The sequence below is a fragment of the Varanus komodoensis genome, unplaced genomic scaffold, assembly GCF_004798865.1.
Source record: "Varanus komodoensis strain SLA01 unplaced genomic scaffold, ASM479886v1 scaffold5, whole genome shotgun sequence".
Lineage (NCBI taxonomy): Eukaryota > Metazoa > Chordata > Lepidosauria > Squamata > Varanidae > Varanus > Varanus komodoensis.
Genome location: NW_025336087.1, coordinates 16,160,214 through 16,185,034, shown reverse-complemented (window position 1 = coordinate 16,185,034; position 24,821 = coordinate 16,160,214). Strand labels below are relative to the sequence as shown.

General features: G+C 40.1%; 1 protein-coding gene across 4 annotated transcripts in view; it reads right to left on the bottom strand.

Moving 5' to 3' along the window:
* Positions 1-24,821, bottom strand: part of XRCC4 (X-ray repair cross complementing 4) — a 137,066-nt gene that overhangs the window by 80,449 nt on the left and 31,796 nt on the right. For all 4 annotated transcript variants that reach the window (XM_044446276.1, XM_044446277.1, XM_044446279.1 and 1 more), the window contains exon 4: positions 1,282-1,448. In XM_044446276.1, the coding sequence (XP_044302211.1) occupies positions 1,282-1,448 (167 nt within the window). The remainder of the gene's footprint in view (positions 1-1,281; positions 1,449-24,821) is intronic.

Sequence of the window (24,821 nt, the reverse complement as noted above, 5' to 3'; positions counted from 1 at the left end):
TATGTAGTAATCAAGCACCAAGAGAATTTACATGTATAAATCAAACTTTAGCTTTTTAGTGGGGAGGCAGGGATTACTGCAGTGAAATGCAAAAATTAACATTAAAAGAAATAGATTTACACAGCTAATTGGAATACCAAATTAAAACAAACATTTTAGAAAATCAGGACAATTGATTGATGGAGATTTTTCTATTCTGCACTTGTACAGTTTAAACATTTCAGTCCCTTTTATATACAAACCATGGGAAATTATCAGCTGGAAAATACACTTCTATCAGTGCTTGCAGAACAGAAGAACATCAAAAATATTTGAAATACAGCCATTTCAACTACAATCTAGGCCCACTTACATGAAAGTAAGCACCATTGAACTCAGTAGGACTTACTTTTAAATGGATTTGTTTTGAACTGTATTGTTAGAAAATAAACAAAAACAGACAGAAACAACTGAATTAAATTAACACCCGCAGTTCCCTGATTTTTACAAGGATTAAAGATATACAGGGATTCTGGCTTAACAAAAACTAAGCAGATTCTTCCTCTTTGCAGAGTGAGATCCTTCTACTTAGCAAATGACAAGAAAAACTGCTACAGAGACCAGTGCTTACATATCAGAAAATCTGAGTTTGCATGTGTTGTTTTCATCCTTTGTTGCATTATGTCTGGGTTTATTAGCATCTCTCCTCCTTTCATTCTGTTGATAACCTGCTACTTGAGTTTCTGGCAGTCATTTTCAGATAATTTATTTAACTATCTTAACTCCCAACCTGCATTTTTTATCTGTATAGTTCAAGTGATCTGTCACCTCTAATTGACAGGTCTTCTGATAAAAATTCATTTATATTAATTTTGTTGGCAAATGCCAAACCACAGATGGAACAGAAATGTAGTGCTGACCTATGTATAAGGGACGTTGTCTAAGTATTCACCACATTTGTTTTACTATATAAACAAGAACATACTGGAGCGGTGGTATGATTTACACATTGCACACATTCCATTGAACTGGAGGTATCTGCGAAGCTCATTTGCAAACTTTGCCCTAAGAAGTTCATGGCATGTTCAAAAATCCAAGATAATGTCCAAGATTTTTAATATATCATGCTCCCTAATAAAACACATTCAATAGTTGTATATTTCTATTTTCAGAGCCAACTAGAGCAAGTGTAATAAAGTACGTAATAATGAAATAAGCGAGTATCTGCTTGGGAAGAAGCCGGATGTAATCAATACAAAACACCCAAAAGGGATATCCCATGGATGTGATTTTTCAACTTACTGCTCCTGCATGTCTTCCAGATCACTTCGATGTCTTTCATTCTCTTTTTGCAGCTGCTCATTTTTGGCATTTAATTCTGCTATGCAGTTTAAGCAATAACTTATCAGTTCTCTGATGACATCACCTGGGCTTGAGACTCTTTGTAGTGTCAGTGATCCAAGCCTAAACTAGGACAAAAAGAAACACCAAGTTACTTGACTAGAAAAAGTAAGGAACCCCATTTTCAATCAGGCATATGTAATTTGCACCCTACAAATGATTTCCCATTACAATTTGTAATGGGGGAAAATTGCTTTGCTTTATTTTGAAAAGCATCTCTTGATATCTGAGAATGGTGTTTTAAACACTGGAGTAGGAGCTAGTTTTATTTCAATTGCAAAAGGAACCCTAGCAAAATAAGGAACATATGTTGTCTTCTGAAATAGTAGAAAAATACCATAAAATATCACATATAATGCTTTAGGTTGCAATCCCATGGTTCTTTGGAAGTCATCCCAGGGAATATAAAATAGAGTTTAATTTTTATAAAATAAAACCCCTCAGCACACTTGGAAAGGAAGGTCTGTAGGCTGAGAATGGAGGTCAGTTCTTACAAGCCTTCCTGCTGCAAGCCTGAAAACCTTTGCTGCCCTTGCTACTCTGCTATTACTCTTTAGATTACAGTTATGGCAAGACAGGGGTGCTCTAGGTGCCAGCTGAAGGTGGCTTTGGATCTGCCAAATTCAAAGCCCTCACATTCCCTTGAAATATCCCTGGAATAGGGGGAAAATACACCAGCCCCAGAACTGCTTGAAGAAAGAGGAGGAAAATTGCTGCCCTTCCCACCTTTTGCTCTTTGGGGTCTTACTCCTGATTAGACAAACAAGTGAACTGTGGCTTGTGTGCTTGACTGGAAGATGTTCAATTTGATATGAAAAATATTTGGCCCTGCCTATTTGCTTAATCCCACCTCCTGCACTGTACCCATTTGTGGAATGTGGCCCTAAAGACTCTTCTCAAACTGGAATTCAGGCCCTTGGGAATTAATGACAATTGCTTCCACTAGATTGCCAGCTGTTTCTGTAGTGCTACTCTGAATTCAAACATCTGCTCATAACACATCTTTTATGTGCCATGGCTCCTGAAAAATTACTATACAGAAAAATTATGAGCAGACAAAACTGTCTCACTTTGTTGTAAGCACTCTGTTCAAATATATTGCGGAGGAAAGTATTTGGTACAAAACTATTCTAGAGCTTGTACAGTACAGGAAAAAATATTTTGTAACAAAGCAATTCTCCTATAAGTTAAGAAAGTACATTAGAAATATTTTGGTACAGAGAAAACTGCCACATTTTATTGTATTTCAATATATTTATGACATACTTTTCTGCATATAACATTCAAATCAATAATACATTTCAAATAACATAAAAAATAGGAGCTTCACTGAGGGTTAGGTAGGTAGGTCCCATTGAGCCCACAGTAATGAGTTTCTGAAACTAAAACTGCACTTTTTAAAAGTGTTATCTTGGGTTTTAAAAAGTGGGCTACGGAATCATCAGTACGCTGATGATACCCAGCTCTACCTCTCATTTTCCACTAATCCAGGTGAGGCAGAGGCTGTGCTGAACTGGTGCTTGGCCGAGGTAATGGGCTGGATGAGAGCCAATAAACTGAAGCTCAGTCCAGACAAGACGGAGGTCCTGTTGATTGGCGGATTGGGCTTCGGAGAGGGTGGATTTGACCTGGCCCTGAATGGGGTTGCACTCCCTCTTAGGGACAAGGTCCGCAGCTTAGGAGTACTCCTCGACCCGGAGCTTTCATTGGAAGCTCAGGTGACAGCGGTGGCGAGGAGCACTTTCCTTCAGCTTCGGCTGATTAATCAGCTGCGCCCCTACCTGGAGTACGACTGCCTGGCGACGGTGACACACGCGCTGGTGACTTCCCGCCTTGACTTCTGTAACGTGCTTTACGTGGGGCTTTCCTTGAAGACAGTCCGGATACTTCAATTGGTTCAAAATAGAGCTGCCAGGTTGCTGACGGGGATGGAGCGTTATGTTCACATGACTCCAGTCCTCCGACAGCTTCACTGGCTTCCCATTGAAGTCCGGGCCCAATTCAAGGTGTTGGTTATGACCTATAAAGCCCTAAACGGCTTGGGACCTGGTTACCTGAAGGAGCGCTTACATCCATATATGCCCGACCGCCCCTTGAGATCTGCGGGAGAGGCCCTTCTCCGGGAACCCTCCGTGAAAGAAATTAGGAGGGTATGTACTCGGAGGAGGGCTTTCTCTGCGGTGGCGCCCAATCTGTGGAATGTGCTCCCCAGAGAGGTCCACCTGGCGCCGTCGTTATTTGTTTTTCGGCGCCAGGTGAAGACCTTTTTATTTAAACATCATTTTAATTGTTAACAATATTTACTTATTTATCTGGCCAGGGTGACTTTTCTTTTATAACTTTTCTTTTATAACTTCTTTTATATCGTTTATATTTTTTATTTTATATTATTAATTTTAATTTTATATTGTTATTTGTATATTGTATTGTATTTTATTGTGTTGTAAGCCGCCCCGAGGCTTCGGCAAGGGGCGGCATAGAAATGTTCTAATAATAATAATAATAATTCCTGTTTAGACCTTATACACTGAAAAACTTATTTTCATAATGTGTAATCTGGAAAATATTATGGCATTTTATTTCCTAAATTAATCAGTGAGTGGTCCTGACATCTTTTTTTAAGTTCCGTTGTCACTACCTCCAGGGATAATGCTCAACAGCAGCAATCTCATTTCTGGGTGTGGCAAAGAACCCATGTTATTACACAATGTACTTATGAAATTATAAAAGCAGAAGTCACTTTCTGTTGGCAAATACTAGAGTGAAAGAAAATTTCTGTTTCTACAGTAAATAAAAATGTTGGTTAAAATACCTTGTTGTTTCAGCCAGAAATGCCCATTCGATTGTATGTTTATTGTTTAAGTTCATTACACTAATGTGTGTTGGGGGGAAAGATTTCTTAATTTTCCCTTTATGGTCATGGCAGGTAATTCCTCACTTGACAGGGTGTGAAGCCATGGGGAGCTGTTATGTACTGATACATGCAAAGGTCTATGAATTAAACACTTTTGGTTCTGAACATTTATGTAGGAGGGATTAAGGCTCCATCAGCTGGCTCTGCCTACTCTGTACATGATCATCTGACCAAAGACCCAGTTTGGATGATCACCACAGCCCACCATAGCTTATTTAAGCCACAGTGAACTGCAGTGCATGCTGGCATCTGTTGGGCAGATTTTGAACATTTAAAATGGCTTGTTATGGCATCTGAACCTGGACAGGGGGAGTTGTGTCAAGGTTAAACAAAGCCTGCATAATCTGCAGCAATTGGAAGGTCATTTAATACTCACAAAGTCCCCACAACCTGAGTTTGGTTAACACAGCAAACTATGGTCTGAATATTCAGAGTAGTCACTTCAGTGTGGTCTAAATAAGATATGCTGTTTGATCATCTGAACCAATCCTGAATTTGCATATGTACAGACCTTATGGGCCTAGGAGTTGTGATGCAATTGGGAGCCCTACAACTAAAACAATAACAACAGCTGTGCACAGAAGTTATGATGTTGGCAACTGGGGAAGCAGAGCCAATAGCTATTACCATACATACCACCCATGTTATCACCACAAATACAGGTTAACTTTACCGTAACAAAACCATGTCTAAACAGCATTACAATACTGTAGTTCATTATTCCAAAACCTGAGGTTTTCCCGATGCTTTCTATACCTCCCATCATGCCCAGACAGCCTAGCCTGTGATCAGAGATGATGGAAGCTACAGTTCAAAAAATATGGCAAGCACCAGCTTGGGAACCAGAACAGATAAATTGCTGCTGTTTGGTTTGCCGAACAGCTGGGCAACATTTAGTAAATGAGACAATTGGCTCAAGAGTTGGTACAAAAGAAGATGATGAGTCACACTAGACCATTTGTTTACCGTTTTCAAGAATCAAACAAGGATTCCACTAGTATAAGCAGAAACAGTGCCTTTTCAGGTGTTCCATTCTGCTGTTCAGAAAATGTGCGAGAAGGCTCCACCTCCCTTTGTTGCTGGATCCATTAAATTCTACCCATAGAAGGTGTCTTTCAAAAAGGGAAATTGTCCATGGAATTTAGAAGCCTTGTATTCCAGGATGTCCCTTTCAGAAGTTGCCTACCACAGGCTGGGGAAAGAGAAAGAGAAAGAGAAAGAGAAAGAGAAAGAGAAAGAGAAAGAGAAAGAGAGAGCATTGTGGTTCCCCTCCTGTGTGTCTTCTGAACACTAAAATGGAACTCTTGACTAAGTGACATCAGTTCCAAGATTTAAGAAGGAAGCAAGGGGATAGGTGAAAACAAGGCAAACTGGTGACGAGCAGGATACTAAAGAGACCTTCTCTAGCTGGCCTAACCATAGGCCAAATAACTATTCCTTCAGTGTGCTGCTAAGCCCTTTGCAGGAAAGCAAGGAGGCAAGCTGTTGATGTTGACTATAAATTAGTGCTTCTATAATTCAAGTGGGTAGGCCAAGCAACATTCTGCAAATTCTAGAAACGACCAGGATTGAGCTGTTTAATTTTTCCTCCTTTATCATTTAATATATACATCGCTGTTTGCCCAGGGATAATGCAGTTTTGGATGCAAGGTCCCTTTTATCATATGTAGAAAAATCAAGGGTATAACAGTGGACTGCCCCTTCATGGTTTGGGAAGATCTGCTGTGCATTTATCAAGGTTTCAAAACTACAGCTTGGCCCCATTTTATTTCTTGGTTACTCTAAGGAGAAATTGAATCCTGAGAGCCAGCACTTATGAAGTGAGATTAGAGAATCTCAAAAGAAACACAGCCCTTATAAATTCACTGGGGAGAGTAATACATGTTGTCTACACCAAAAGTTATTTGACATTTGTGCTGCTAGGATACAAATTAAGTTGCCTCTTCTCAAGTAATGCATCCTATATTTGAGTGGTTTACGATTACAGATTTTTAATTGTAACCTTTTATTTAATACTTTATTTCCTCTTGAATACTTCTGACATAGAGTAGAAGTAAATATCGGATTAGGGAAAATTTACTGTTAAAGTAATAAAACACTACAGTGTGCATAAAGTGCATCCAGAGTCTCCATGAGGGACTGCTACGGACTTAGGCATTGCTCTGCGGGAACTAAAATGCTTCTTGTAATCAGAGCCAGTACTGGGATTCATGTTTAACACACACGAACAGGAGTAGATACTATTTGTCTATTATTGTTCTTTTAAGCTGTAAAATTGCAAAATAAATGTATTTTATGAAGTTTTAATCAATCAAAAAAACAAACGAAAAGTCCAAAATATTTTTCTAGGCAACAGCCAGCCAAAGAGGCCCAGCTCAGGGTGCAAGTACTTTATCATGATGGAAGGTGGGGGGACTTTTTGAAGAAAGTTCTCGAGGCTTCTGTCTCTGTATATGTGTGCTAAATGTCCAGATCGTGTGAGGTTTGCTGGAACAGTGTCAGAGTACAACAAGCAATATTATGAACAGCAAATTGTTGCCCCACATCCTTCCCCAACTTGTGCAGTTAAATTAAACTTGCAGTTTGATAGGCAATGAGCTTAAGTGCACTCTGGGGATGGCGGAGGACAGGAAGGCCTGGAGGAATTTTGTCCATGGGATTGCGATGGGTCGGACACAACTTCACGACTAGCAACAACAAAAGCCCTGTACAAGCATTCAGCCTACTCACATGAGCACTTAAATTTGTGGAGAGAAAACACCATGCACACAGGTCATCTCCCAGTGCCCCAACCCCTGAGTCCCTGAACTTTCCATGATGAGGGGGGAAGTTTGAAGGGGTCTCTACTTGCATTTGCTTGAAAGTGAGATATCTCTGTGAGAAGAGGGACCTTGTTTTATCAGGCTTCCCAGGAATGCAAAGGTTTTAACCCACTTTCAAGTGACCCCTTCAGACCTCCCTTCTTGAAATGGGAAGGTCAAAGACTGAGGGGATGGGGATGCTGATCACAGGGCTGGCATGTTCACCCACTTGGTGAGCTTAAGTGCTGTTGAAGCCTAGTTGCTTTCCCTATGTAAATTCCTACTTCAAGAACTGCCAGTCTTAGAGTTCCTTCTGCACAGAAATAATCAGAGAAAGCAGAAGCCAGTGGGTGCTGACATGATTTACCAACTCATAGCCTATGTAACTAAATGTGTAGTATTCTTTCTTGACTCCTGTGATCATATGCATAGGATAGGAATGTGGTGTGTGTGGAAGAGGGGGCCTGCATCGTAACTTTGTGCTGGGCCAGAAAAATGGAAGGGAAGGGAAGGGAAGGGGAAGGGAAGAGAAGATGTTTGAGTAGAGCCAGTTTTCATACTGTCATCTCAGTTCAGATTTGTCAATAATAAGCAGTCGATTAAGAATACAGTAATACCTCGGTTCACAAACACTTCTGTTTGTGAACAATTCAGTTCACAAACAGGAAGTTCGGCAAAATTTTGTTTTCGTTCGCAAACTTCACATCATGTGATGAACACGATCGCAGCCATCTTCCCTGCATGAACATGATCATGGCCATCTTCCCCACTCTGACATGTGGTTGCAGCTTCCTCTAGTCGAGATCATGGTCGCAGACTCTCCCTCCAAACAATAACCTCCTCCCCACCCACCTTCCTGTCCTCCACGCCAGAAGTCGTCTCAAACAAGGTTAGTCTTCTCTCTCTTCATACTCTACTGTACTGTACTTTGTTTCGTTTTTTTGTGGTTTAAAACAAAAATTACATATGGTTCAGAACATTGTAACCTTATTTACATTGAACCTTATGGGGAAATTTGACTCGGTTCATGACCAATTCAGTTCGTGACCCGAATCGAGGAACAAATTAAGTTTGTGAACTGAGGTACCACTGTATTTTAACTATCAGCTAGGAGTGTCAGAGCCCTAACTGTACACTCATATAAATACAGACTTAGGCTTGCTATTATGCTTTTGATTTACTGTCAAAGCACATTCAAGTTGGCAAAAGTAATAATTAATACTTCCAGCACTTTAAAACAACATACCATCATATGATGCAGTACCTGCTACATAAGTAGAAGCACACTAAGGCTACCTCTCAATTGACCATATTCATAAGCCAGACTGATTTTTTTAAAAGCCTTAATAAAACACAACTGAAATGTCTAGCATAATAAATGTCAGGTATGCAGAGAACATGTCTTGAGAACTACTTCCCTTTCAGGTGTTGACCTTTTGGTTTGAGAAGTAATGGAAACTATATAAAGTACCTCTTAAACATACCCTTGAAATTAATATGGCAGTGGTGTGTAGTAATTGAAACCCAACTCTTTTTGAATATACAGTAATCAGAAAGTTAAAGTCTCAACAATTCAAATGGAAGCTTTTGCAGTTTTGTGTTTTGGTTTCTAGTTCGCAAAGTCAATGTATACCCCCGTGAATATGAATAAGCATGAGATAATGCCTAGACTGAGGCAAAACATACAGTCCTAAACTGAGTCCTACAAACAATTTTCCTGTATGAGTAATAACAGTATGCTCACTTCAAACAATTATGATCTGTTTTCTTGGTGTTTTCTACTGTTTGTAAAATCCAATTGGTCATAAACTGCACATAGCTAAAACTGAGCAGTAAATCACTTACTAATTGTTTATAAATTTGTATATTCAAGAATTGAAAATGTGGCAAAATTTACTCAAGTAGTGTATATGTGGCAAAATTTAATTTGGATTGCAGTTCCTGTAGCTAACATTTTTATTTTTATTTTGCTACTGTTGTATTTTACTAAAGATAATTGTTTCTGTTCATTTTGATGCTGTTTTAGAATTTAATTTTAATAATTCTTGTTTTTTGTTTTTGTTTTTTACTTCCTTGCTCAGTAAAGACAATTGGAAGCAAATCTAACAAAACTGAAACTGTTGTACTTTGGGCATCAAGAAAAGGCAAGAGCCGCTGGAGAAAACAATGATGCTAGAGAAGAAGGCAGAAGGAGAGAAAGACTGGCTATGAGGTACATCAATCTCATAAAGGAAGCCACACTGAATTTACAAGATTGAACATTTCAGAGGGCTTTGCTCCACTGGAATGTGTCCTACTCTCCTCTTTATTCTCAACCCAGTAATTCCCCACTAATAGTTACCCTCTGCTTTTGGTTTGTCAACCATGCCCTAATCCATCGGACAGTACATTGGTCTATCCAAAAGCTCCTCAATTTCTCAATCAACTCCTCAAAAGTGACTGACTTGATGTTAAGGCAAGACTGCTCTTTTGGCTGTGCAGTGCTGTCCTCCATTCTTCAATAACAACACCACCCACTGCCATATTCAGTAAACTTGCTAGTCACCCACTGCCATATTTGGTAAGCTTGTTGCACAGAGACCACAAAGAAGAAAGTAAGGTTGCTTACCTGTAATTGTCGTTCTTCAAGTGGTCATCTGTGCATGCACACAACCCATTCACCTGCCCCACATCAGTGTTGGTGGTGGATACTCAGTAATTCCCTTCTAAACTAATGCGGGAGCCAGGTTCTGAGGCCAAACATTGGTCTCCAAGGGAACGGAAAGAAATGGCATGAGCCCTGCCCCTTTTATACTGGGAGGGGGTGGGGCCCCTGTCAAACATTGTAAACTTAGCTAGGAGTATTTTCCCAAACGTAGGCACTGCATGGGCACAGCATCCACAGGGGTGATGCAAAAAGACCAGAAAGTAGTACCCATGGTTCAACAACAGCTCATGCTTAAACAACAATCCACACACAAACCTTGTCTGGATTCAGTAGTATGAAGTATCTTCCAATTGTTCTGTAGAGGATTTCATAGCACAAATTGGGTGTGTTCACACATCATGCTAACCAACCCTCTGAATAAATCATGGTAGGCTGGTCACTCTCTGAACAATCCACAATACGCCCAACAGATTAATCAGTCTTACTGTGGGGTGTTTCACCCTCCTTCCCCCTCAGTTCCTCAGCTACCTTCAGCACGTATCCTTCAGTGTCCCTAAGGGCAGAATCTGTCCTGTCTCCTTTCACCTGCTCCAATTCCTTTTTAAAATAAAGATTCAAGCCTCAAACAAGCACAATTAGGGACATTTTAAAATACTTTTGACCCCAGAAAATTGTTCAGATGTGAACAGTTTAAAAAAAAAGTCAGACTTTTGCAAATGCTCAAATATGCTTCTACAGAAATTTGATATGTACAGTCTTGCCTTTCTTGTCTGTTTCATCTGTCAAAGGGAGTAGGTAACAAACTGGCAATGAAGGACTGCACACAGGCTAATTTGCCCACAGTTGCCAGAGGCCAAGTGCTAAGTTGTCACAGTTGCTCACATTTCTGGTCCCCTGCCAATAAATATGCTCCCAGTTGCATATTTTGCAGGCTCTGGTTTTCTGACCTAGACAGACAAGGTGCGTCCTGCTGTGAAGTACTCTGGGATACCGGCTGAAGGGAAAGAGGGAAAGATCAAGCCACGGTGAGCATGATCATCTGTCACATGCTTAGCATGTCAAGCAGACCCACCATCTACTGTCCAAGGTTTGCTTTGCGGACTAGAAGAAAACATTTCATATTAATAAAAACATAACACAGTTTTGATTTTGTATTTAGAAATTGGCATTCAAGTGACACCTGTTCTTTTCTTCTCTATCCCCAACCCCCTCTATGAAGTATTTTTCATATGCAAAGTTCTAGTACCTACTGGAAACTATTGCCCTTTGTGTGTTCTTTGATGTATAGACTATAGAGACTATAAAAGTTGTATCTAATGTAATACTATATATCTGAAGATAGCTGCAAAAAGGAATCATTCTTCATATTTGATTAGGGCACAATCATATGCGTATGTAGAACTCTACTACTCCTATCTTACTGGGAGTTTTAGGGTTTTTTCCTTCCTAAACATACCCAAGATTTTCCCCCATATTCAACAGTAGACCATTTGTAGATCCTGCAGTGTTTTAAGCCAATTGTTTTCAGGGTGTGATTGAGGCTCCAAAGTGTACATCAAACTCTAGGATCCAGTGGACAGTTTCACTTTTCCTTCCACTTCTGCAATAATCTGCAAGAAAATCCATGTGTTCTGTATATTTCATAGAGGAGTATTTTCTATGTTTTTGATATGTTATTAAAGCCAAACACTATACCACAGATTTTGGAGACGTATGAAACCAGAAGTATGAACTACATTCTAATACACATGTTAGAGAGGTAGCAGGTCTCTTTATTTTCAAAGGTAGAACAAATTAAATTTCTAAGCATCCCTTTCACAAACATCTCTATTAGATGTTACATTGGGAATCAGTAACTTTCCAGGGCTACTTAGTGAGCTTCTCTCAATTCAGGATGCAAGCCTCTTGCCCCAATTCAAAGTTTTACAATCTATTACACTCACTGTCTTCCATAGATGGTTAGAAAGCATTTAAAACTTCATTGGGAGAGGAGGAGAACTCAAGTGGACACTAATCCTTAACACTACGGGTGGAACTAGATGTGAATGTTTCAGCCCCCTGGAGTATCTCCGTGTGCTGCACTCTTTTTTCTCCCAGGAATGGAACATTTGATGTAACGCTGTTGCATTTGTAGACTTGAGAGCAGGAAAATGTACTAGAATGTCACAACATATGTTTCTCTTGCTCAAAGCTACTGGGAGACAAAGAGCAAACAGGACATATGTTGCTGTTTTCAGTGACAAATCCATGATCCACACCATGTCTGGTTCTTCCTTAAGCGTGCTACAGAGTGCAATATAAAGTGACCAACAGCACTGCTGGTAGTAAAGAGGAATTTCCTTAAGTGTCTTGTCTCCAAAACTTGACCCCATTTAGCTTTCAAAATCGAATATGCAGTCAGAGTCTGGCAGGATATAATGTGCTAGTAAGCCAGCGTTATCACAGTTTCCAGAGACGTCGCTGTTCAATTTCAGTGAAATACACAGTGGTATTTTGTGGTAACTATGTAAATAATGACCCTGCTGCCCAGCACCTAGCTGTTAATGGTCATTACAAACAAAGGTCTAATTCAAGCCTGGCTACAATATCACACAGACTGTGGATATGAACTTCAGCCGTAACAGGTTTGAACGCAATTCCAATTGGTACTGTTTCAGAGGGTGTATACGATTAGAGTACCCTACCCTACCAAAGAACATTTCTGATGTCAAGGGCTTCATTATGTTTGCATGTGTGCAAGCTGAATTACAACAGCTGTGCCAAGATTAACAAAGGTAATACCCAAGGGACAGTCATTTCAGTGCTTTATTTATTGGGGGCTTAACCTAAGATGTATATTGTACACATAGTATATATTTGAGACAAATTGTGTCCAAACTTCTTATTTAGTCTCATACAGAAAGCTTTAGAAAATAATAGTTTCAGATTTCTTAATTCAAACAATATTTCAGATTGGATTGTTTATTACATGTATAACACAGAAAAATGAATGTTCATTTCTGCAGCTGCACTCAATGCTGAAAACAGCTGAAGAACCAGTATAATCTAGACTGCATCTTATATGCAGTGGGCTCCAAATTTCTTCTACTTTGGCAAAGTTTTCTGTATTTAACAAATTATATATCTCTTGAAGTATGAACTCTTTCCCTACACAGACTTATTTGGGAGTAAGCCCATTGAACTCAGTGGGATGTACTTCTGAGAAGATATTGATTAGATGCATATCCTACCTTTCTCCTTTCAAGGAACTCAAGGCAACTCACATAATTCCCCTGCTCCTCTCAAACTTATCCTCGCAACAACAACCCCATGTGGAAGGTTGGGCTGAGAGTCTGTGACTGGCCCAAAGTCACCCAAATGGCTCCATGACTGGCCCAAAGTCACCCAAATGGCTCCATGACTGAACCCAGATCACCAGAGCCCCACTCCCATGCTCTTTACTTCTACAACTCATTGGCTACGATATGTGGCTGTAGTTCTAATCCTGCTCTGCATTTTTCCTAGACTGGCATTTTTACCTGTCTAGCTGAAGTAGTTTGAGAGGGCAGATTATAGGCCAAAGAGGTCACAGGATATATCTTACGCTACCCTCTCCATCTGCTTTCTTCCCCACCCACCAGAATGCCCCCACCAGCATGGCTTTCCATCTCCAAGGAGCAACCCTGGTTCCTTCCTCTGATCTGGGAATCCAAACTATCCTCTGGCTTCTCAGACAATGTCTAAGGGGTATAGGATCACTTCTTTAATCTAGTTTTCAGTTCTTCCTATTGCATTGGCAGTTAGTCCTCTTAGCACAACGGCAGCACTGGATACTGCCCAAAGTTCATTAAAACTTAAACAAACCAAAATTTAGAAAGCTTACTTAATTTTGGTATCAAGGAGCTTTCTGCACTAATGCAATTCAGGGTTTTTTGTTATTACATGAAGAACATGTTGCTCATTCCAAAATATGCATTTTAAAATGTGCATCAAGGAGGCACCTCCCAATTAGCCAAATACATTAAGCAGCCATAAATGGTCCCATTCCTTACAAATTTAATAAGATCTGTATGAAAAGAACAGCTCACAGTTTATTCCCATATGCATGTAGTCTCAAACCTTGAATATTCCAAACAATTCTCAGGTATTCCTTCATAGGGAAACCAGATTATCATAGATGTGGCTTACAGCCTCAGTAAGACGGCTGACAAAGCACATCTGTAAATCCAAAGGAAAGAATCAATAATCTTGAATTAACTCTCGTTATTACAATTACATGAACCATTCAGATTGAATTGGAAAGTGTTTCCCAAAGAAGATTGGGACTACCCATACTGAGGTGTGGGGGGATGTATTGTACAAACCAGTGCTACTTAACAATGCAATCCTATGAATGTTTACCCAGAACTCAGTTCCACTGAGTTCATTGGGGCTTCTGCCCAAGACAGTGGGTGCAAGCCAAGCAAGACAAGTCTAAATCTGTTTAGATATCTGACTGGAGAACTGCAGAATTAAGTATGTTAATCCATGGATGCAAGCCCTATCTAAAAGCAACAGATTGCTGGCCATTTAAGGGAATTGTATGAGATCAATTTAAGATTGAGAGAGTGTTGCAAGACTATTTTCTACTTTATAAAAGCCAAAATCTAATCAGCACTAGTGAAAAAATAAAAAGGATGTGAACCAAGTATGCCAATGATGCAAGCTTTTCCACTGTTACTGTCCAGCCAGTGACTAACCTGGATTGGCCACCCTATGATGCACTAAAAACAATCCATACTCCAGCACTGTTACTGCCTCCACTTCAGTAGCAGTATCTATTTCCTTTTCAAATGGTAGAATGCCATTCCTACTTTACATTTCTTAATCTGACCCAAAGAGAAGGGCTATGTTTTTTGCAAACTGTTACAGCTTTCTCTCTCAATTCCCTGATCCTTTCAATGATTTTACATTTTTTGTATTATTTGCACATTCTTCAATTGTTTAAACCCTGTTCTTATTGGATAATGCATTTTATCTTTTCTTTTCAAGCCACTTTTGGATACCTGTGACAGACAAGTGAGATAGAAGTAAGGTGCACTCTCCCAAATACTTTCCCCCACCCAAATTCATAAATACTCTAACCAATACCACACATTAAAAATGCAAAATAGATTTACAGTTCAGTCCTGTACAAGTCTGTTCAGAAGTAAGATACACTGCATTCACTGGCATTTACTCCCAGGTAAATGTGTACAGGATTGTAAGCTTAAACTGCAACATCATGTACTAAAACCAAATATCTCCTTGGTTAAATATCTCCCTATATGCCCGTCCGCCCGCCCACCCCCTAAAATCGGCAGCAGAGGCCCTCCTCCAGGAACCCTCTTTGAAAGAGGTCAGGAGACAGTGTACTCGGAGGAGAGCTTTCTCTGCGGTGGCGCCCTGACTATGGAATGCGCTCCCTAGAGAGGTCCGCCTGTTGCCGTCATTATATGCTTTTTGGCGCCAGGTTAAGACCTTTTTATTTGATGAATATTTTAAAGCTAATTAATTTTAATTGTATATTTATTCATTTTATTTTAACCCTGTCATTTTATACTCAGTCAGGGTGTAGCCAATTTATTTTGTTTAGGATTTATAATATATTGTAAGCTGTCCAGAGATGACAGTAAGGGACGGCCTATAAATTTCCTAAATAAATAAATAAACTCCATCAAAAGCCAACTCACAGACAGCCATCGTACTCAAGTTTGGGTTTTGAAATTTCTGTGAGCAAATCAAATTTCAGTGATTTGATCAGCCTTTTCACATCCACTCTTACATCAAATCAAATAGAAGATAATCCTAAGACAGTGCTCTCAGTAAAAGACTAACAGGGGACAAGTCTTTGTTATAAACAAGAACAACAGGAAATTGGTGTGTTATGGCAGAATTATTACTACTGCTTAGTACCCTACTACACTGCCTCAGTACATCACTGCTTTATATTGTGTGAACTGCCCTAGGCACCTTTTGTTATAGGGCAGAACTTACACGTCATCTTTATCAGTACTAGAGATCACAAGAATTAGGAGGGTCTAACACCTTTGCAACACAGATTTCTACCAAGGATGCTCTAGATACTTGGTCTGTAGAAGGAAATATTCCATCAGTGTTCTGGACACACTTTCACACATCTTGTTTCTCTTCCCCCATATGGGATCCAGTGTCCTATTCATTCCTCTTTATCACCACAGGAGTTTACAGTTCTGACTAGAAGCTTGGGAATGTATGAACATGCAATTTTTCCAAATGACATTGGATGCTCTAAAGGTCTTTCATTCCTTTCCCAGCAGGACTGGGCAGAGAAATAAAACAATTCCAACAAAAACCAAGAGATCCAGACAGAGATCAAGGGACCCAAAAAAAGTAATGCTTCATAACCATTTAACAATTAGAACTGTAAAAGCTTGAGCCATAGTCCAACACAACCCTTTAGAAGACCTATCTGTAGCAGAAATACAGAGTTGACACCTCAAATGGAATATTCAATTATCCAGCCTCTCCCCCTACAAAATTCTTTAGGGATATTAAATGACCTTGCAACCCAGCACTTGCTCTTGCATCATATTGATGATGCTGAAAACTGGCTATAAAAATTTTGAATCTGGCTCAATTCCTACAGAATTGACCACTGAGCTATTTACACCATTGCTCCAACCCTTCCAAAGTTTGGTAGCAAGAAAGTAACAGGAAATATCAGAAATCACCTTTTACCTTTCAGACCTGGTTCAGATAACATGATAGCCCATGGTCTGTTATCATAGCTGGGTTATTGTATTGGGTGAAGGACCTCTTCACCAAGAGTGGCTCCCCTTGCCCCAACAAGCCACACTGGGGTGTCTAGGGACTGTTCTTGTTGTTACCCATGGTGGCTTGTTCTGAAAAACCAGTTAGTTCCTTGGCAAGAGCAGCAAAAATACCCTTGCCAGTCTGTCCAAGTGGCTATTGCCAACTATGCTCAAAGTGCCCAACTACACTGCCAACTACACTCAAAGTGCCCAATTGTCACTTGGGTATCATTAGCAGAGTCTGCTCCCTCTCCACACAACAATCACTTTCCAATTTTGGCTCTGATCAGGCATTGTCCCCTTGAACTTTTTGTGTGTGGGGGGGGGTGAATTGAGGAGACTGCAATCATTATCTCGTCAATGGAAGGTGGGCAGTCCCTCCAAGGTGCCAAAGGACGCTTTGAAGAGTCAGCTCATGCCTGCCCCACAAGGGAGTGAAAGCTGGTTCTGTAGCAAACTGTGTTATCTCAGGAAGAAAGCAAATTAAAGGGATGGCCATGGCAAGCCAAAATTGGTTCACAGCTGTGGCTGTCAGAGAGATGAGACTCACCTTTCTCTGCAGTATCCCTTGGGATACCACCTGGAGGAATTAAGGGAAAGCAGAGAGTGGGAAGGAGGGACTGAAATACCTACAATGCACACAATTGTCTGTTGGCTTATCACAGGTACTGTGCAAAAGGGTCAACCCACTTTGCCTCATTGCCAGATTGGGTTATTGTGTTGTACACACTCAGCCATAATGTAGCATGACAGCAAGAAAGTAATGAGGAGGGAAATTAAGTTTGGGATCACTGCAAGACAAACCTGGGTGTGGATCACCCTCAGATATAACAGACTTGCACAGTGCTAGGGCTTATGAAGCCAATACAATTAATTGACGATGTCTGGTTTCCACAGCAATGCATTGCCTGTTTACTTTAAATATTACAGCTTAAGAACATTTTTAGAAAGTTTTTTTTTCTTCAGCACTGAGCCAAAAGGGAACACAAAAGGCTACATGCATGAAGAATTGGTGAGATCCAAAATGAATTTCAGCCAATCCCACAGGCTTTCAAGACCAAAAAGCAGAACTACAGCTGTTCTAGCTTAGTGCAGGGATAAATTGTTCAGCATACTTCCATGATCATGTTCTCTACATAAAAAGAAATCAATATGCAATTTGTAAAACATTAAAGGGGGAGGGGAAATATTGTTAAAAGATAAGGTAAAATGAGCAGTTTATTTTGCTATTAAGTGGAAAGGGGCTGTTGCGGGGGGAGAGGAAGAGCGAGATTAATCTGTTTCAAGAGCAAAATGGAAGTCAGGGCTTTGTATAAAGTAGTCTTGTTTCATCTATTTGGAAAGCATGCTACAAACTGATTTCAAAGTATTAGACTACTACTCTGGAGCATACACAACTCTCTCTCTCTCTCTCTCTCTCCCCCACCCACCCACCCACCCACCCACACACAGAGAGAGAGAGAGAGAGAGAGAGAGAGAGAGAGAGAGAGCGCAAGCGAGCGCTCTTCTTGTGCTGAAGGGTATTTTGTTCCAGCCCACTCATACTGCACATAGTATAGGCACCACAAGAAGTGACAGATTTCAGGAAAGGGTTATATACAATCCCACCCACCCTCACTCATTTCAGACATCATGATGACCTGTACATGTTAAGGGTAATTATGCTAACTGGGTAGCTTGTGATTAGCATGGGCAGGTGAAGAAAATAAGCCAGTTGCTTATTTCCCTTCCGTGATTGTGTTATGAGCCAGTATCTTTAATATTCTTCTATCCACACTGAATCCACTTTATCTCAGGAGCAAAATAAATAAATCATCATATAAATTATGACTGCATCAAAAGCTCCAGACAAGGGCTTGAATCCTGAGTTACTTTTCTATTCTTAAAAGGAGCGGGTGAATTCCATTAACAGCCCATTAGCTATATACAGGTTCCCGCACCATATCCCATTCCATTGCAGTGGGAAGGGGAACGTGGGAAATGCCATTCTGTGAAAATGATTTCTTCTATTTGTGAAAGGGAAGTTGGAATCCAGGCCAGTGTCACCAAAGGGATTAGTCAACAGTACTTTTTTCCTATATTTTACACAGTTGCTTCTCTTGGGCAGGGGAATGTGGAGCAAATATTCTCCAGCCAATTCTAATCAGATGTCATGTAAAAATAAGATGCAAAAGAAGGTGCAGCTGGTAGAATGGATCAAGCCATTAGTAAATCCAGGGCTTTGAATTTTACCAATAACCAATAAAGGCCATATTACTGAATATAAGAAATATAAGAATATAAGAAAAGCCATGCTGGATCAGACTAAGAGTCCATATAGTCCAATGTTCTGTTCATACTGATCAACCAGATGCCCTCATAAGCAGGCCTGGAGCACAAGATCATTGTCCTGTCCGCATCTGCCAACAACATATGTACATAGCATACTGCTTCTGATGCTGATGGCAATACATAGCCATTAGCGATAGCCTTGTGCTCCATCAATTTAAGTGGAGACATATATCCTTGTATCTTTCTTTGATCTTCCAACAATAAGTTTCATGAAAGGAATCTAGGTTCCAGATTATGGGAAAGGGGGGAAATAGCTCCCTATCCATTTTCTCCACACTGCCCATAATTTGTACATCACAATCATGTTTCCATTTAACTTGCCTTTTTCTACATGAAACAAAAGCCAGACGTTGTAACCTTTCCTCACAGGGGAACTGATAATTTTACTTGCCTTTTTGAAGTTTCCTAATTTTTAAAAAGGTGTAGTAACCAAATGTAGTTTAGATGCAGTTCACAGTATTCAAGTGCAGTTGTGTCACTGACTTGTATTTATTTTATTTTTATTTATTTATTGATTGATTTATATCCTGCCTTTTTCCTACAAAGGGCTCAAGGCAGCTTACATCCTCCTCCTCCTCCATCTTATCCCCACAACAACAACACTGTGAGGTAGGTTGGGCTGAGAGGCTATGACTGGCCCAAAGTCACCCAGTTGGCTCCATGGCTGAGCGGGGACTAGAACCCAGATCGCCTGAGTCCCAGTCCCAGGCTCTTAACCACTACACCACACTGGCTCTCACCAGTGTGTATAAGGCCAGTGTGGTATTGGAAGCTTTATTTTCAATTCCTTTCTTAAATATAGCATGGATTTTGCCTTTTCACAGCTTCCGCACACAGGTTTAACATTTTCATTGAGCTGGTCACCAAAGCCCCAACGTCTTTTTCCTGGTTAGAACCCATCAGCTTATACTTGAGGTTAGGATCCTGCCCCCGCCCCCCATGTGCATCACTTGCTTACAATGAACTGAATTTGCCATTTTGATGCCTATTCCCCGCAATCTGGAGAGATCCTTTCAGGACTCCTCATAATCCCTTTTTTATTTTAACCACCTTAATAATTTACAAAAGAGGAAAAGCAAAAACCCTGTTCCAGAATATCCAAGAAATCAAAGGGAAATTCAAGCCTAGATTGGGAATGCTAAAAGACAAACAAGGGGGAACAATATTTGAGAAAAAGAAAATTAAGAGAAGGTGGAAATAATATACGAAAGAACTATACAGAAGGTATCAAAGTATGATAGACACAGAGAGGAATCCTGTGAGGAAGAGACTGCAATATTACAAAGTGAAGTGAAAGCTGCTCTGAAAGTACTTGGGACTGTCAAAGAACATGGAACAGACAGGCTACCAAAAGAGCTATTCCAAACTATTCCAAACTTATTCTTGTTTGTTGTTCTCATATAACCCCAGTTCTCCATCAGCTTCACTGGGTCCCCATTGAAGTCCGGACCCAATTCAAGGTGTTGGTGATGACCTATAAAGCCCTCAACGGCTTGGGACCTGGTTATCTAAAGGAACGCTTGCATCCATATATGCCCTCCCGCCCCTTGAGATCGGCGGCAGAGGCCCTTCTCTGGGAACCCTCCATGAAAGATATTAGGAGGGTAAGTACCCGGAGGAGGGCCTTCTCTGCGGTGGCGCCCCACCTATGGAATGCACTCCCCAGAGAGGTCCACCTGGTGCCGTCATTTTTTTTTTTTTTGGTGCCAGGCCAAGACCTTTTTATTTAAAAGTTATTTTAATTGTTCATTTATGAATTGTATTTATTGGGTTTTTATGTACATGCCGAGATGTTTCCGGTTTTTTAACTCTAATTATATAACTGTTTATTTATGCTTATTTATTAAGGTTGTAAGCTGCCCCAAGGCTTTTTGCGAATTGGGAGGCATAAAAATGGTTTAAATAAATAAATAAAATAAATATTCATGTGTGAGTGCTAGCAATAGTAAAGTTTACTTGTAACTCGATGGCCTTATTATTTTCTGTCAATGCTGCAACTATTATTTTGAAAAGCATTACACAAAATAATTAAATATTTAAGCAACAACTCCCAAAGCTTGATAGTCTTCCTCTTTGGTAATTAATCCATATGCATGAACTTTCACTTCATTACTTGGGTTGCCTTGACATTTCATTCATTTCTTTTTCTCCAAAGCTATACCTGTAAATCTAAATTGACAGAAAGCATTTATTGGAAATTTATGTCTGATCAGAAAAGGATGGGTGCATTTCCAAGTTCAAAAAAACAAAGATCACTTTCATAAAGATGAAGAACCTTTTTTACACTTGTGAACTCAATCTGCTGTTTCAATGCTACTCCACTAAAATCAATAAATAAATCCAACACAAAGAGTCTATCCAGAAAATAATGAACTTTTAAAGGCCAAAGTGAAGGAGTTGAAATCAAGACTGACAAGTGAGCAACCTTCACCAAGCCTGTGATAAAATTAATGGCTGCAATAGTAACTTCTTTTTCTGTGAGTATGCATTCTAACCAAACATTAAAAGAGAAAGTTGAGGATGGAGATGTGATTAAACAGGCATTCTTTCACACAGGTGATTTACTACTTAGGAATTCTAAATACAAAGCTGAATTTCTGTTGTCTATTAATGTCCTTCAGCCATCACAGAGAGCTATTCCACAGCACACAAAAGTCATGAACTCTCATATGACCGAGCAGCTGCAAAATGACACTGCGGAGTGCTTCTAGCTTGATGATCACTATGTGGTTGACCCTTCTCAGCTGTGCATCTTCAACAGAATTGTTTTAAATGATTTCAAGTTAAAAGATTTCACCAGTTGAAAAAGTGGTGTTTTTGGCCCACATTGTTGGAGTTCATCTAAGGTTGCTCCACCAAACTATCTCCTTCCAGAAACAAGCATTTTCATTCCATTTTTGGGGGGAGGGGGCTTCTCTTAAATCTCCCAAATCTCATATAAATAGTGAGTCCCACTAACACAACAGATCTTCCAGGGACCACTGGTTGTTGAAAAGAATTGTCAGGTGTGCAATTGCCCCACTGGATTCTGCCTAATCATTGAAAGTCAATCTGCAAACAAAACACAATTCAGAGCCATTACTTTACTGCAAGGAATTGGGTATATAGAGTGAAGAAACTAATGTGCAAATGAAGCCTGTTAAAAGTTGACATTACAGCTGGAATTTCTTCAGAAATCTAAGATCACAAAATGGAATTAAAAGGCAGAAGCTATATCCAACACTGTCATCCCACTAGCACAAATGATTCTGTACTAATGGAAACCAAGTTCTCAAGTTTCATTTATTCATTCATTAGATTTACATCCTGCTTTTTTCTTACAAAGAACTCAAAGCAACTTACAGAATTCTCTTCTTCCTGCTCTCAGCATTATCCTCACAACAACCCTGTGAGGTAGGCTGAACTCAGAGTCCATGACTGGACCAAAATAACCCCGGCTGGAACTAGAACCCAAACCTTAACCCTAGAACCCACATCACCTGAGTCCCAGACAACTGTTAACAAAGTGGTTCACTAGTACTTTCACAACAAGAAAAAGTAACAGAGCAGCAACTTTTTCCAACAGTGGACCATTGGATTTAGGCCCAGAAAACCTTATTAGGTTTCTTACATAGTCAGTATAAACTCAGATAAATAGAAAGGCAATTCTGCCATGGAAGGAGTTAGAGCAGGCAATTCTTGTTCTCTTCCAGTTCAGTGAATTAGTCACGCTTTATTAACTTTACCTCATGGGACAGTCAAGGGCAGGGCTTCGTATTATCAAGCGAAAATTGTGAAATTCTAAAATCAATATATGAATACAGTTCTTTGCTTCACTATCTAAATCAGTTTCAAGTTCCTATTTTAAAGCACCAAGTTCCCTAAGAAGTCATTTTTAGAGATTAATCCCTTTTTAGAAAGATCTGCCATTAGTGGCCCAACACAACATTTTTAGCAGAAAAATGTTATAACAACTTTGATAAACGGCAAGAAGTTCCATGAAACTTTGACTGCTCTCTTGAAACTCAAGCAAGGAACTTTTTTACTGTGCCAAGGCCTTTCAATGGGCTTATAAAAGTATGATCCTTCTCTCTGGTTATAGGTGACTAAATCAAGTTTCCAGAAATGAAAAGTTACTGAGTTCACAACATAGTAAGAACTGCTGAAACGGAACATGATTTTTTGGTATAGAAACTATTTGGCACCCAATATATCCCTTTACAGGGCCCTGTTTTAACAAGTCCAGATTCTGTACTTTCTATACTTGAACAAGTATATTCAGTGTCATATCCACTTAACCCGTAATGGAACTACTTAACATGTAAACAACTAGTTCATTCTGCTTTGCCAGAATTCATTTGAAATAATAGTCCAAGTTCTCCAAATGTCTGCAGACAGGTTTCAAATTATTATTTATGGGTGACATCAAACAACATGGCAACCCAACCTGCAAATCAGCTACCGCATGGGATGTTAATAGAACCGTCCATGATGCACCTAACAGATGACTGGGCTCACCATGGGTTGTCCCCTCCTCTGCCCTCCCATGGGTATCCCAGGGATTCTGTGGCATCTCATCCCTTCTTTCCATGCTGTGACCTCTTTTGATGCTGCCACAGCTTCCTCCTACTTTCCCCCCTTTCTTCTGCAGGGGATTATTTTTCACAATCTCTCCAGAGTGACTGCCCCTTCAAAGCTCTCAAGCATCATAATGAAGTGGATGTCCCTGGTTTGCCAGAAGGCAACCCCCATGAACATTGATAAAGCATAATGTCAGATTATTTTGCTGCTTTGCTTTTTGTTTAATAGTTATCAAATTTCACTTCCAGTAAGAAGTGAAACCAAAGGGGGAATCTTTGCTGTTAAGTAGGGTTGGCCTGTAGATAACTCTTCTTGGTGAGCAAAAGGGGGAAAATCAAGCAAATCTTGTATACACAAAAGGGGAGGGTGACAATCCAGTGACAACTGCTCCATGTGCCAAGTCAGTTCTTTGAAAGTGCTGACACAGGCTGTCACTTTGGGGATTTTGAAAAGCTAACTCTGGAGGGCAAACAGCAAAAGAGAAAACTAGCCACAGCAACCACAAACAGGGTGGTGGTTGGAGCAGGGGAGAATGGCCAAGTGACAGTCAGTTCAAAGTGCCACTAGGAGGAGTAGTTGACACTGATGGTAGACCAGGCAAGAGTTGAAAGGAGGCTTTCACACTGTTGCTGAGCAGCCTGGTTTCCTGTACACATTATTGGGTCAGTTGCCTAGATCTGGACAAGACGACAACTGATTGTGCATACGACAACTAGAGAAAACACCATGGGTTGAAGAATGGATTGTTGGCCACAAACCAACCACCCTGCAGGAAGCAGTCTGTCTAGTTACCCATAATGGGTTGCCACATTATGTATACCTATTCGAGAAGTCTTTGAAGTAGGCTATTAGCACACTCTTTTTTTTCAGGTGGAGAAAAATCTGATAACAAATCTGAAATATTATTTTGTTCCCTGTTCCTTAAGAGATACACAATTCTGCCTCAACCAGGAGCATGCTGTTGCATTCATATCTTCTTTGCGGGCTTCTTGTGGGCATCTGGTTGCCACCATCCAACAGAATGGTGGACTAGACAGGCCTTTGATCCAATCCAGCAGGGTTCTTCTTATGTTTTTATATAATCTGAATTATTAATTTGCCTAAATCCCATATGCAATATGTTATGCTAAGATAAAATAAGGAGGTGCTTGGAATTATTAATTTCACAGTATGAGAGATCACTCTTTCCCACATGGACTAGAAGGCCAAGCATATTCTTTCTGAAAGACGATCAGCATATAGAACAGAATAGAAATAGAATTGGAAGAGACCTATAAGACAATCAAGTCAATCCCCTGCTTTATTTTCACACATTATCACCCATCTGGCTGCAGGCCCACATCATTCCAGTTTAGCAAAGGTGACTTAACATGCTAGCTTGATTTCTGATTATGGAG